This window comes from Molothrus ater, chromosome 26 (assembly GCF_012460135.2).
Source record: "Molothrus ater isolate BHLD 08-10-18 breed brown headed cowbird chromosome 26, BPBGC_Mater_1.1, whole genome shotgun sequence".
Lineage (NCBI taxonomy): Eukaryota > Metazoa > Chordata > Aves > Passeriformes > Icteridae > Molothrus > Molothrus ater.
Window position 1 is genome coordinate 1,823,079 of NC_050503.2, and position 14,979 is coordinate 1,838,057.

General features: G+C 51.6%; 1 protein-coding gene across 5 annotated transcripts in view; it reads left to right on the forward strand.

The window, feature by feature from the left end:
• DOT1L (DOT1 like histone lysine methyltransferase) overlaps window positions 1-14,436 on the forward strand; it is a 94,739-nt gene extending 80,303 nt beyond the window's left edge. For 2 of the 5 annotated variants that reach the window (XM_054517345.1, XM_036399283.2), the window contains exons 26-28: window positions 1,047-1,111; window positions 2,024-2,977; window positions 4,118-14,436. In XM_054517345.1, coding sequence (XP_054373320.1) covers window positions 1,047-1,111; window positions 2,024-2,977; window positions 4,118-4,698 — 1,600 coding nt within the window. In that variant the 3' untranslated portion in view covers window positions 4,699-14,436. The remainder of the gene's footprint in view (window positions 1-1,046; window positions 1,112-2,023; window positions 2,978-4,117) is intronic. The other 3 variants (XM_054517346.1, XM_036399282.2, XM_036399284.2) reach the window with 3 other exon arrangements.
• The last annotated feature ends 543 nt before the right edge of the window (window positions 14,437-14,979 follow it).

The window sequence follows — 14,979 nt, forward strand, 5'->3', positions numbered from 1 at the left end:
CTGCTGCTGTGTTTGCAAAGCTGGCAGGGTCTGGCCTTGGAGAAATGACTGAGAAATGGGGGAGACTGAGGGGAGGCTCCTGGGGGCTGCAGCTCCTGCCCAGGGCAGGCACAGGGGCAGGGGCTGAGCTCTGCTCTGGGACAGGGACAGGAGCCCAGCAAGGGCTGGAGCTGGGCCAGGCCTTGGCATGGAGCTCAGGGCAAGGTTCTGCCCCCCGAGGCTGCTGGGCACTGCCCAGGCTCCCCAGGGAATGGTGCCAAGGCTGCCACAGCTCCAGGAGCTCCCAGGGCTGCTCAGGGTGGGGTTCTTGGGGTGGCTGTGCAGGGATGGGGCTGCATTGATGATCTCTGTGGGATCCAGCTCAGGATATTCTGGGATTTATTCCCCTTGACCAGTGGGGCCAGCATTGCCCAGCTCATTTTCCCATCCTGGCAGCTGTGGGGTTTCTGTTTGCTCTGCCAGTCCAGGAAGGTGCTGCTGGCAGCCCCCAAACCAGCCTGGTTTGCCTCTCTCCTCCCCTCAATCCAGCAGGAATCAGGAGAGGGCTCAGCCCAGGGATGGCAGAACCCAGGAGGGCCCTGGCACAGGGTGCCCAGAGCAGCTGGGGCTGCCCCTGCATCCCTGGCAGTGCCCAAGGCCAGGCTGGACAGGGCTGGGAGCAGCCTGGGACAGTGGGAGGTGTCCCTGCCATGCTCACTGGATGAGCTTTAAACTCCCTCCCAAGCCAAACCATCCTATGGTTCTGAGAGAAATAACCTCTATAGTAATGTGGTTCTGCTTCTTGTTTTGAAAGAAAACAGCAAAGTTCTCTGAACATGCACTAATCCTGTCAAAGAGCAGTAATTCTGTAATAGCTCCTGTCTAAAGCTTGTGGTGGGGTTTTGGATGCTTATAAATTCCTTTAGTGACACAAAACTGTGGGACTGAGTTGTTTTTTTATACTCTCATCTGATAAGACCTGATCATGAGGAGTATAAATTGTGAGGGGAAATGTGCAGCAGAAGGTTTGTGCTATAGGTGCAATAACCTTTCTATTTTCCCACTAGAATTGAGAGGAAAATTGCAACAATATCATTGGAAAGCAAATCTCCACAGAAGACTGTTGAAAATGGTACGTGTGAGGAATGGGAATTGTTTGTGGCAATGGCTGGGCCTGGGATGGGTGAAGCTGACAGTTTCTTTCTGCTGCTGGATCAAGTGTCATTCTTAATCATCATTAAGCCAGGTGGCTGCTAATTCCAGATTTTGGGTCACTCCTTTCTGTAGTCACAGGTCAGCAAAGATCTGACCAGTTTTTTCACTGACTCAGGGTTTGAGGAGGGATCTGTAGTACAAATATAGGGGGAAAAAACAGATCAGTGTTCTCAGACTTTTCTACAGTGTTAAACTGAATTTTAAGGACTTTCAAGTGACTTCACAAAAATTTCTGCCTTTGGTTCAGAAATGAAATTACAGACTGATAAAAGGTGGGTTTTGAAGGATAAAAAATGTGGGTGCTGCCAAGAGAAGGGTCTGAATCACCAGGATCAGCTGGGGGAGCTCAGCCTGGAGAAAAGGAGGCTCAGGGTATCCTCACGCTCTACAACTCCCTGGAAGGAGGGGACAGCCAGGAGGAATGAGGCTCTGCTCCCAGGAAACAAGGGACAGGACAGGGAAAAATGGTCTCAAGCTGTGCCAGGGGAGGTTTAGATTGGATATTGTGAGAATTTTTTATTATTATATGTTATTTATTTATATCTTATGTTATTTCTAATTTCAATGCCTGACCTCCACTAAAAGCACGGTCAGACATTGGAAGGGGCTGCCCAGGGCAGTGGTGGGGTTCCCATCCCTGGAAGTGTTCAGAAAACCAATGGATGGGGCACTTGAGGACATGGTTTAGTGATAAGCATGGTGGTGGTGCTGGTTGATGGTTGGACTTGATGGTCTTAAAGGACTCTGTGATTCTATAAAACCCCGTTCTCAAGGGGCAGATTGAGTGAATGCTGTCGATTGACATTTCTAAATCTTCCCCCCCAATCAGGTGGCAGCATATCGGGGAGGAAACAAGCACAAAGCAACGAGAACATGAACAGCAGCAAATGGAAATCGACTTTTTCACCGATATCTGACATCAACCTGACCAAAACCACCGACAGCCCCTTGCAGGCCGTGTCAGCTCTGAGCCAGAACTCCCTGTTTGCCTTCAGGCCTCCCTCCGAGGACGGGCTGCCCATGGACACCAAGGTGCCAGGACACCCCAGGAAGAGCCTGGCAGTGCCCTCGGACGGGCTGAGCCCTGGCACAAACCCCCCCAATGGCTTCAGCTACAACGGGGGCCTGTCCTCCGAGCTGGGCCTGCACGGCTTCATGGACGGCGCTGCTCTCCCTCACAAAGCTGGGGATGGCTCCAACTGCTCCCTGGGCTTCCCCTCGCAGCGAGGCAAGGACCTGGGGGTGTCAGACACCAACCTGTTCCTGAACAAGAGGCAGCTGGAAGCTCTGGGCACCAAGGGAGAAGAGCTGAGCCGGCCGGGGGTGAAGGGCAAGGAGCTGGGCGAGCTGAGCGCCCGAGCAGGGGGGGCTGTGGAGAAAAACTCAGTGCAGCACAACGGGAAGGTCGGCAAGGGAAGGGACCGAGACGTGGAGTTTAAAAACGGCCACAACCTTTTCATTTCTGCTGCTGTTTCGTCTGGTGGCCTTCTGAATGGTAAAAGCCTTTCTACTGCTGTTTCCTCAGCAGGGAACCCAGCGCCGTCTGTCCCGACGCACCATCCCTTCCTCAACACTCTGACCACTGGATCACAGTTCCCCCTCGGCCCCATGGCCTTGCAAGCAAACCTCAACTCGGTGACAAATTCCTCAGTATTGCAGTCCTTATTTAATTCAATGCCAGCTGCTGCCAGTCTGGTCCACGTGTCATCAGCTGCAACCAGACTGACTAATTCTCACACTATGGGGAACTTCTCTCCTGGGGTTACAGGTGGAACAGTTGGAGGTAGGCAGAACTCTTTCTCTGGTATAAGACAGGGCCTAAAGGAAAGTCTGACACTGCCTCTCCAGGGGTGAAACCCTTTCATTTCTACAGGATGCCAAGCAGATCTGTCTCACATAACCAGTCTCCTCTCTCTCTTTCTCTCTCTCTCTTGGAATTGCTAGGATGATTTCAGTTCCCTACAGTGAAATCTCATGAGCTTTGTCTGCTAGATGAGCTTGTTGTACCACCTTAATGAAACAATACACCCAGACTTTGTGATTGATAATGTTTGCTTGTTCAGATGTTGCTGTGTTGGAACCAACTTAGGTCTGCCTGCAGGTAACAGATTTGACTTGTCCTGGTACCATGTTAAGGATCTCTAACTTGTCAACTTGAGTAAAGGTTGAGTTTAGGCCTTGAATGGATTTAGCATGATCCAGGAGGAGCAGAACATCACAGGAGCTGGTGTTGGGAGTTCTGTAGCATTCTGGCCCTTGAATGGACATGAAGAGCATTTCTTGGCCAGGAAGGGCAATGCCATATGCACCTTGCACTTCTGGGATTCTGCACAGGCTTGGCTTCTGTGGCCCACACCGGGGACAAGCTGGCAGGACCAGAAGATAGGCTGAACCTGCCATCTCTAAGTGTCTAGGGCAGTTTTTCTGACCTGTCCATAATCATTCAGGCACCATGTCGGGAAATCCTAACTCTCACATCTCTCAGCACGTAGATTTGCTGGAATTACACCTCCCCTCTGCTGCCCTGTAAGTGGGGGAGCAGGAGGGTGGGGAGGGAAGAGCAGCACTTTGAGTCTTCAGATAAGCAACTCTAAAGATCACTTCTAATCTCATCAAAACTCTGCCTGTGTGGTATAGAAGTGACAGTTCTTGGGTCTGACCATTTTTCCTCGTGGCCTTTAGAGGTTGGCAGTAGGAAAGGTAAGTGGAACCTTTTGTACCTCCTGGCCTGCACCATTATCTCCTCATTGCTTGCTGCCTTCTCACGCTGCACATTTTTGTATGGGGCTGTAACTTATTATAATTTTGCTTTTGTTTGTTTGTTTATTTTCTTTTTTTTTCCTTTTTTTGTTTTGTTTCTCTTGTCACTTGAGACTGTACAAAGGCCATCTGTTGAAGCTGAGTTTTTCTCTCCTGTTTGCAGGTATTTTTAACCATGCGGTGCCTTCTGCCTCCTCTCCTCATCAGTTTGGAGCCAGTTTCAGCAGCAGTGCTGTCTCTAGCAGCACCGTGCTAAGCTTAAACCCTCTGCAGGCTGTTGCCAGCACCTCATCCTCATCCTTCCCACCCTCTTCCTCTAATTTAGTAACATCTAGTGAGACTAGACCTGCTCAGCACCTCAACAGAGCTCCAGTGCAATCTGTCTTCCACCCCCCTCCACCCCCTCCTAACGTGTCCTTGCCTCCCCCTCCTCCTTTACTCGCTTCTAACTCCGAGCCTGCTCTCCTGCAGAACCTGCCCTCCATCCCTCCTGGCGAGACGTTCCTGCCTTCCTCCTCCTCCTCCTCCTCCTCCTCCTGTGCTCCTGTCCAGTCTAACTCTTCTTTGTCTCTCAAACTGGCTTCTCTCCAGCACAAACCCTCCCGCCCCTCCTTTACCGTGCACCACCCGCCCCTGCCCCGCGTGCTCCCGCAGCCCAACGCCGCTGGCACGGCCGCTATGTGGGTGACCCTTGGCATGCAGCCTCCTTATGCTTCGCACCTTTCGGGGGTTAAGCCACGATAAAGAGCTTGCTTAGCTAACAGTTCTTGTTTTGTAAGGTAAGGCCAGACTCAAAACCAGAGGAGTTTGCGTGCGAGATGCTCACTTGACGCTTCTTCCTTTGCAGAGAGAGAGGTCGGGGCCGGGCTCCGTGAAACAGGAACCTCTGAAACGGGGAAAACGTGCCCTAAAATGGGGGAGAGAAACCTCTGAAATGGGGGAGAGAAACCTCTGAAATGAGGAGAGGAATCTCTAAAATGTGGGGATTGAAAATCTCTAAAATGTGGGGATTGAAAATCTCTAAAATGTGGGGATTGAAAATCTCTAAAATGTGGGGATTGAAATCTCTAAAATGTGGGGATTGAAAATCTCTAAAATAATGTGGGGATTGAAATCTCTAAAATGTGGGGATTGAAAATCTCTAAAATGTGGGGAGCAATTCAGCTGGTGGCAGAGGATGGGAAGTGTTGGTGCTCTCTGTTCTGGGAGTCAGGATTTCTCGACAAGGAGTGCTCACAGGGGGAACTGCTCTGGCTCAGGGTTATGTTCAGGCTGATGTCTCTTCATAGGTAGAGAAAATGTTCTTTCTGGAGGTAGTAACAGGAGGAAATGTCTATTTTTCATGTGGTTTTATACAGTTTTTGGAAGTGGGTGTTGACCATCTGATCCCCCTCCCCTCTTGCACAGCCTGTTTATCCCAAACCAGTCCTTGTCCGTAGCATTGAGGTGCCCAAAGGTGCCTCTCTGTGATTCTGTGTGACAATGTGGTGGTCAGTAAAAACTGCCAGTCAACAACAGCTGCTCTAAATGATCATGAAGTTAACAATCTCTAGGTTATAACCTTCAGCTTTGCTTGGAGAGCAAATTCCCTGGGCCTGCAGTGCAGTCAGTGTCCCCTGCATCACTGGAAACACAACCACAGGTAGCACAGAAGGGCTGTGACTCCCCTGTCACTTCCCTGTGCTGGACTTGCTGCCAGGGCCAGCAGCAACAGCCCCAGCAGATGTTTTATTTTTGCTCACAAGCCCTGGGAGCACAGGGAATGTGCAGGGGGAAGTGGGCTCCACTCTCCACAAAGGCTGGAGGAGAGGAGGGTTCTGAGGCTGTGTGCATTTCTCCTGCAGCAGGTATTTATTGAACTGTCTAGAATAAACTGTACCACCACAGAGCTGGGTCCTGTGGTTCATGCAAACACTCTGTGGCAATCCTGCTGTACCAACTCGTGCTTGCCAAGTGCATCCAGTGTGTCCAGCCCCAGAGCTGGCTCCCTGCTTTCCTTGTAGGTCTGTGATGTTGTTGCTGTCCACTGGTACCAAAGCTACAAACGTGGCTGAACACACTTTGCTGCTTATAAAACTCGATTACAACACACCTGAGAGAGCCTCTGTGCATTGTGTGTAGTGTTTTCCTCATCAAATTCCTCCTCAGACACCACAAACCCCTGGTTAGGCTTTTGGGAGGCACGTAAGTATTGCCAGGTCCTTCCCTGCAGGAACGGGAGGCTGAGGAAGGGCTTTGTGTGCCAGCAGAGAGGGGGGCATGGAAAACCCCAAACAGAGAGAGGATGGGGATGATGGAAGATGGGGATGATGAGGAGGGTCTGTGTGTGAGGACATGTTGGAATTACCTGGAACTGAGACCATGCTAGACTAGGATCCATCAGCTGTGACAGTCCCTGTCACTGAAAAATACTGAAAATAAGAGGCAAAGCACAAAAGGGACTGGTAGAAAAATACTGGGTGTCAAAGCTGGGCTGTGGAGCACAGGAGCAGAACTGATGGTGCCAGAGGTGGTTCTGATCCCAAGCCCTGTGACTTGAAGCCAAGGGATTGGAGCAGTGCCTTGATTTCAGTGAGAGCAGAAATGGGTTCAGATGTGTTCAGTCCTTGGGGAAGCAGGGCTGGAAGCAGGAATTGGGGACTGGAATAATCTGCTTTGCTTCTGTGCTGGGAGAGCTGGGGGGGCTCACCTGGACAAGAGAAGGCTCCAGGGACACCCCAGAGCCCCTGGCAGGGCCTGAAGGGGCTCCAGGAGAGCTGCAGAGGGACTGGGGACAAGGCCTGCAGGGACAGGAGCCAGGCAATGGCTCCCAGTGCCAGAGGGCAGGGCTGGATGGGATCTTGGCAATCAGGAATTGTTCCCTGGCAGGGTGGGCAGGCCCTGGCACAGGGTGCCCAGAGCAGCTGGGGCTGCCCCTGCATCCCTGGCAGTGCCCAAGGCCAGGCTGGACAGGGCTGGGAGCAGCCTGGGACAGTGGGAGGTGTCCCTGCCATGGCAGGGGTGGCACTGGGTGGGCTCTGAGGACCCTTCCCATCCAAACCTTTCTGGGATTCATAATGTCCCTCCCCCACAATAATAACAAAATCAAAGCAGATTAACTTTTACTATAAAAAGGTGAAATACTGAGGGGAGATTATACCTTTTTTACTCTTTTCCCCTCACTTGATTTCAGTCCTATAGGACAGAGTTCAGCACAGCCACTGCTTGAAAAACTGCAGCATTTGGAGGGGCCCACACGTCCCTTGGAACATCCATCCTTTCCTCTAATTGGGATTGGGTCAAGATTTGCTTCATCTGAGGAGGTCTTGGAGCAATGTAGGAATGATTGACACATCTAACAACACAGCAGATTTTTGCCTTTTATTTAGATGAGTCTCTTCCTCTCCTCCTGTTGTGCAGGTAACTAGGATTTCTACCTCAACCCAATGTGACCTATGCAAGGACAACGTGGACCAACTTCACTCGGCTTCCACTGAAAGGTGCTCACCTGGCCTGTGCAGGGGTTTCTACTCTTACTACTGGACAAAATAAAAACCATATAAAAAAAAAAAAAGACCTAAACAACAGAGCAAACATTTACTGTGAATCTGACTAAAAAAAAAAAAAAAAAGGAAAAAAAGGCAAAAAAAAAAAAAGGCAAAAGAAATGCTTAAAGCTCCAGTTTGTATTGTTGATAGTTTAGATAAAGTATTTATCTTTTTTTTAAAGTGAAAACAATTTTGACTTATTTTATTCCACCTAGATTCATAAATACAAGTTATTATTATTAAATTCTCGGAATACTAAAGGACTGGCACACCAGCAGAGATGTAAAAGAGCCTCCTCGGTGCTATTTTGTCCGTCAGAACTGTGCCTCTGGTTTGAATCCTTGGTGCTGATTTTGGGGGGTTGACCAATGCCAAACCCAGTTTTTAAAGGTCTGCAGATTATTTATTCCCCTGCCTGTGTTCATATCCCCAAATCCTCTTGGTTGGCAGCCAGGGCTGACAGAGGAAGGAATTCTCCCCCAGTGTTTGGTTCAGACTGAGCCAGGCCCTTTTTACCTGGGTGGGTTTTAATTGAGTTTGTGACTAATGAGGGCTCTGTGCTCCCCTCTGGAGCAGCCTGGGCAGGCACAGCTGGAACAGGGGAAATCCAAGTCCTGCCCCATCCAAACTCCTTCCCTGGGCCATCTGCAGGTGCTGGTGGTGCTGGGGTCACTGTGAATTTTGGTAGCTGGTCTGGTAACGCTTCTTGGGGCTGGCCTTGGTCTTTGAGCAGGGTGTGTGCTGGTGCAGCCCTCTCCCAGCTTTGGGAAGGTTGAACTTTGTGTTTCTGTCCTGCTGCAGAGTTTGCTCAGCTCGTTGTTCTTTCCTTCCAAGCACGACATTTTCCTTGGTAGGGTTTGGATGCTTGACTCTGACCCGGCCTGGCCGTGAACATGGATTAACAAGGTGCATTTTGCTTTTGTGTTCCTTTGCTTTTCAGTAGGTTCTTGAATGGTAGTTCACAAAAACACCCTGACCCTACCCTGTGCTGTCACTGTCCCCCTGCGTCGTGACTCGGTGCCGTGTGTGCAGGAGGGGCTGATTTCATAGAGCTGTGATGGAAACTTCTCAGTTCCCTATGCTTTATTTCCTTTGGTTTTACTTTGTACAATGCACAATGAACCTGTAAAAAACTTATTTATTCAAGTGCACAAAGTGAGGAGGAGAAGGAGGATCCATTGAAGTAGAAATCAGGCTGGTCTGAGTTCAGGCCAGGCCAAGCACCAATTAAAAATATTACAGTAGAAAGGGGATTGCAACAGCAAAATGACTGGAAAAAAAATCACATTCAGGCTTTGGAAAACACCTCCCTGGTGCTCAGAGGGGCAGCACTGGCTTTAACCCCTCTAATGCTCCCTGTTGGATCTCCCACTGCAGCAGCCAGGCAGGGGCAGGAGCCCCTTGGAGCCCCCAGGGTCACAGAGCTGCTCTGGCTTTGGGCTCACTGGGGTCCCTGTGCCCTCCTGGGCTCTGGCTTTGGGCTCACTGGGGTCCCTGTGCCCTCCTGGGCTCTGGCTTTGGGCTCACTGGGGTCCCTGTGCCCTCCTGGGCTCTGGCTTTGGGCTCACTGGGGTCCCTGTGCCCTCCTGGGCTCTCCTGCCTGGGTCCAGCAGGGTTGGGAGTGTTGGAGGGGCTCAGGGGCTGCAGCAGCTCCTCCCTCTGCAGGTGCAGCTCTGAGCCTCATCCTGGGCAGTCTTGGGGAGGTTTAGGACCAGGTGCAGTTGTCCTGTGGATTCCTGGCTGTGTCTTCCATGGCAGCCTCTGGGGTCTGGCTTTGCCTCCTTATCCTCTGGGAAGGGACTGAAAGCCCTGGCAGTTGGGGGCATTTTGGCATTTCTGCTTTGTGTGGGACAGGGTGTGTCCTGCTGAGGGTCTGGCAGCACAAGGAGAGCCTGGGGAAGGGCAGGAATGCTCAGAGGGTGAGAGGAACATCCAGTAGCTTCTCGTAGGAGCCAAACTCAGTGTATGTCCTGGAATCCAGGAGCACAGTAACCCAGATGTTTTGCAGCTGGGAGTTGGGCAGCTCCAGCTTCTGCCCCAGCACACAGCAGAGTGCTGGGGCCTCTGGAGACTGTAAATGAGTGATTGCTGGAGGGGCAGCAGCCTTAATTAATTTCCTAATTACCTCTCCCCCATGGTTTATATCTCTGGTGAAAGAGAGAGAGGAGGAAATTCAAGTAGAAGCTTTTCACCCCCCTGCTTTGATCAGATCCTTTCCTGCAGAGGGACCAGGATTTGGTGTCCCTTGGAGCTCTTGTGCCTCCCTTCACCTCCAGCCACAGGAAGAAAACTCAGCTGCCATCCCTGTCCTGGTTTGGGTGGTGCCCAGGGCACTGCCAGGGTTCCTGCTGGAGATCCCATGAACCCTCTGTGCCCTGCTCCAGGCCTGGTCACCTGTGTCACCTGTGTCACCCTCCCTGCAGGCTGAGGAGGGACAGATCCTTTGGGAATGATGTGCTCTGCATCCAGCAGAGCTGTCAGAGGTCAGGGTGGCCTGGCCACTGTCACCTCACAGCTGGACTCGCTGATCTGGAAGATCTTTTCCAACCTGAACAATTCTGTGATTCCAGGACCCTTTGGAGCCTTGGGTGAGGAGTTTGTCCCCTGCTCTTTGCTGGGTGCTGTGGAGAAGCAGAGCCTGTCTGTGCCTCGGTGTCACCTTTGTCACTGCCTTGGTGGCCAGGAGCAGCCTCAGGAATGGCAGCACAACCCCTGGGGCTCAGCACAGCTGGGCCTGAGCCTCTGCCACCTCCCAGGAGTTTTGGCTCTGTGGCTCTCCAGACTCACCCAGGAAGGGGAGCAGACCCAGGAGTGAATTTTGGGGTTCCTGGAAAGGGATCCAGTCTGCCTGAGCCTCATCCTCCCCCTGCCTGCTGCACCCCAGTGCCCTCTGTGCCCCCCTGCCCATCCCAGTGCCCTCTGTGCCCCCCTGCCCACCCCACTCTGGGGCATCTGGAGCTGCTCCAGCCTTGCTGGTGTCCCCCCAGCCCAGGCCCTGCACTGTGTCTGTTCCTGGTTGTGATTCCCAGGTTGTGCTTCCAGCTGGGGCCTGCTCAGCACTGAGGGGAGCCAGGGGGGCAGTTTGGGGCTGGTGCCTCAGCACTGGCTGAGCTGGGAGTTGTTTTTGCTAAGAGATTCCTGGTTTTGTCTTCCCTCTCCCTGCCCTTTTATTGCTTTGCCATGATCTGGGGCAAGCCCAGCTTAAAATCTTGGACTCACAGAACATCCTGAGTTGGAAGGGACCTGGAGGCTCCTGGAGTGCAGCTCCTGGCCAGTCTCTTGCTGCTCTGTCTGCACATTGGGAAGAGCTCTCACCTGCCTGGATCCATATGGCCACAGCTGTGACCCCACTGCTGCAGCACTGAGCCAGGAGCTGAAACCTGTTTGCAATAATTGAAGATCCTCTGGAGCAATCAAAGCCAAACAGTTCCAAAAAAGAGAGAGAATTTCTCCTGCTGGTGCTGGGTCCAGTCCTTCTGGGGCTGTGACACCATTCCCTCCCTCCAGGCCTCTGCTGCCAGCAAAGGACTCGCCAGGAAGCAAAAACACATCTTGGAGCAAGTCTGCTGCCAAAAAATGGAACTTCCTGAGTGCTGTGCTGAGGAAAACCTGTCCCTGCTGCTGAATGTCAGCCTTGAGGAACAAGAATTCCGTGGGCTCTTCCTTTCTTGGGCATTTGCCACCTCTGGCTCGCCAGGCCCAGTCCCCTGGGGAGCCACAGTGCTGGGAGGGCTCCACAGGCACTGCACCTAAATTTGGGATTTGCTGCAGATGAGTAATTCAGCAGCAATTCTTCTTCCATCAGCCAGGGCTGTGGAGACAGCCAGCAGCTGGAATTGCTGAGGGAAAGCACTGCTGAGGATGAGGAGGCTGGATCTGAGCTGGTGCAGGGGATGAAGGGGGTTGGAGGTGTCCCTCCATCCCCTCCAGGCTGTTCCCTGCAGGATCAGCCTGGACAAGCAGGGAGCAGCGTTCTGGGGGAGTGCAGCACATCCTCCCTGAGCTGCCATGCCGGGCTGAGCCCATCCAGCTCCTCCTGACCACCAGCAATTTGTGTCTCCTCAGCCACACAGGTCAGAAACTCTTGTGCTTCCATCTCTTTACCTTCCTTGCTCTTGGCAGCATTTTATCCTCCAGTGCAGGCTCTGTGCTCCCTCTGCTCCTGCCTGGGGCTGGGCTCTGGGCTCAGCCTGGCACAAGAATTGGGATTTCCCCTCATTGCTGGGATCAGCCCTTGGAGGGTCTGTCTGGGCTCACAGCACAGTCCCTGAGGTCCTGCAGGCAGGAAGGTGACAGCCCTCGCTCATGAATGGATTTACTCCTCTCTTCTTGAATCCAGAGATTCCAAATCCCCAGGACTTGACACTCCTTAGTGTGAAACTCGCCCAGCTCTGGGTCCCACTCAGTTCAGCTGAGTCACTTTCTTCTTTCTTCAGTCAAATTTAATCCTTGAGGAGGTCACTTGAGCAATTGCAGCCTGGGAGTGGAGAGGTTTCCAGTCTGATCAGCTCTTCCATCCCACCTGGAAACCTGTCCAGCTGCAGCACTGCTGCAGGGCTGGGTGGGGCTGTGTCCCTGCCCTCACCCTGGGGACAGATTTCCTTCTGAGACGTGTGCTGGGGTCACTTCAGCCTTCTTTGGCTTCTTAAATGACTTTATTGGTGCTTTCCAATCTTCCCAAACTGTTCTGATTGTGTACAGACACATCTGGGAGGAGATGGGTGAGAGCCAGACCTGCCTCACCTGCAGCTCCTGCATCTTCCCCCAGCTCTGTGGGCTTCCACAGCTCAGGTGCTCCCCAGCACAGTGAATTTACTGCCTCTGGTCCCTGTTTCCATCTCATCCCAGCCTTCCCCTGGCAGGACCTGGACCTTCCTGCTCTGCTGGGCTGCTCCTTCCAGGGCCTTTCCTGTGGCCATGGGCAGAGGCAGCCCTGGCTTTGGTTCTTGCTGGGCTTTGGTTCTTGCTGGGGCTTGGTTCCCTCTGGGGTTGTGTGTTCAGGAAGCAGCATCTGCCACCAGTGGATATTTTTCCACTTGGAAGAGAGTCCAGGTGACAGGGGGGGGGTGACAGGGGGGTGGTGACAGGGACAGTCCCAGTCCCAGCAGTGCAGAGCTGCTGGGGACACCCAGGCCTGGCTCAGGGAGGGGACAGCCGGTGCTTCCAACTCCTCTGGGTCCCTTCAGGGCCCACCTTGGACTGGGGACTGTGCCCCCTGTGCCCCCTGTGCCCCCTGTGCCCTCGGGATGCTCTGGTTCCCCTGCCCTGCTCCAGGTCCCGCTGATTGGGACTCCCAGTGCTGGGAGCTGCTCTCAGGCTCTTGATGGGGATTCCCCTCCCTGCTGGGCCCTTCCCTGCAGAGCCTGGCCCAGGTCCTGTCCCCAGGAGCTGCTCCTGGAGCTGCCGTTCCCCGGGCTCTGGGCTTCTCCTGTCACTGCTGCTGAGGTGGCTTTGCTCGGTCACCTCCTGTGGGACCCCTTGGATTTTGGTGCTGGAATTGTCCCTGTGCTCCAGGCCCTGGAAACCTGAGGGGCCTCTGTGTGTTTTGTCCTGGAGATCTCCACCCTGGAATGATCCCAGCTCCCAGGGGGGGCTGTTGTGGAAAATTCTGCTTTTCTTGTTTTGCCTGAGCCAAAAGCACAGAGGGGATTCAGGACTGGGAGCAGGGGAGGGCCTTGGACAGGGCTGTGAACCCAAAATGCTTTTGGGGAGCAGAAACTTCGCAGTGTTTTTGTGAACTATCTTTGCAGCACTGAGGAAAAATCACAGGAATTGGAGTTTTGGGAGTACAGATGTGCAGTCAGTGTATGAATATTTGAATTCTTACTGGTTTTAAAGGGTTTTTTATTTTTTTTTTTTTTTTTTTTCTCCATTTCCATTTTCCGCTCCATTTGCGGGTCAGGTTTTCACTAAAAGCTGTTTCAAAATGTTGTTGTGCCATATTTTATTTATCCTTATACATTATAAATATATAAATATATATTTAGACTGAATATTGCATTGAAAGATGCTGTTATTGGGAACTTCAGGGTTTAAACCCAAGACAAAAAAAAAATTGGGAAATAATTCTCCAGTATTTTACTGTTTAGGATCCTCTTCCTGAAGAGGCTCCTTGAGTTCTTTGTGGTGTAAAAACAAAATCTCATCTGAAAATTCCAAGTTTGACGATGCTAACCCTGAAGTTCTCAGGTTTGTGATCCTTTGGTTTTCTCGAGGTACATCTGGTTGCTTTTCTGGTGCAGTCAAATAATTTTTTTTAAAAGGTTTTGTCTCTGGAGTTATTGAGGAAAAGGTGGAATGGGTTGATCCATCCTGCTTGGCTTTTTTAACCTATTAATCATTGAAGTGATCGATTTCCAATTAAAACCCAACTTTTTAGGTCTCTGTTCTACTTAAACTTTTTAGGAGTGAGAGCCTGCCCTCGCTGAGTGGGACTTGGATGGGGAAAGCAGTAGATGATGAGGTTGCTGTTGCTCAGGAATTGATTAGTAAACTTTTAACTACTAATAAAAATCCATTTTTCAATGGATTTTTAGAAAAACCCATTTTCTTAGGACAGTGATATGGGATGTTTCCTAGTGAATAGGAATTAGTTTATATAGTTTAGCCTATTAAACTGAATTATTTAAAATTCAAACTTCCCCTAATTTATCTTTTTTTTTTGGGTTTTTTTTTTGGTTGGTTTGTTTTTGGATTATTTTTTTTTTTTTTTTATACTGGTAAGTTGTTCTGTCATTCCTTTCATTCCTGCCTAGCAGTAGTGTGAATTCTGGTGTGTATATATGTATGTATAATATATATATTTCCACCCAGCCTTTCTAATTCTCCACAATGTAAGAGTTAGTTTTTGCTCCCTTCCCTCCACTTAATTTCTTGTGTCTCCCTTGATTTGTAATTGAAATGATGCTTTGAAGTTTTGTCTTTATATTAAAGTGTCTGTATTTTAATACACCGAGCTTGTGTGGACTTTCACTGCCTCAGTCAGGAGGGAAATGGGAATTGGGGCTTTGTGGGGGCACAGAGGGACCCCTGAACCAGGCAGCACCTTCAGCTCTGGGGTTTGGGGATCCTGTGCTGGCACTGGGGAGGGACAGCAGGGCCTGGGGACAGCTCTGGACCCATCAAGGGACATTGAGGGGCTGGGGGTGTCCAGAGAAGGGAACAGAGCTGGGAAGGGTCTGGAGCACCAGGAGAGGCTCAGGGAGCTGGGAAGGGGCTCAGCCTGGAGCAAAGGAGGCTCAGGGGGCCCTTGTGGCTCTGCACAGCTCCTGACAGGAGGGGACAGCCCAGGGGTCGGGCTGTGCTCCAGGGAACAGGGACAGGAGCAGAGGGAACGGCCTCAGGCTGGGCCAGGGGAGTTTAGATTGGAAATTGGGAACATTTCTTCACCGAAAGGTTTGGGAAGTGTTGGAAGGGGCTGCCCAGGGTAGGAGTGGAGTCACCAGCCCCAGGAGTTGGAACAAAGTGTGGATGTGGCACTGGGGGACACAGGGCAGTG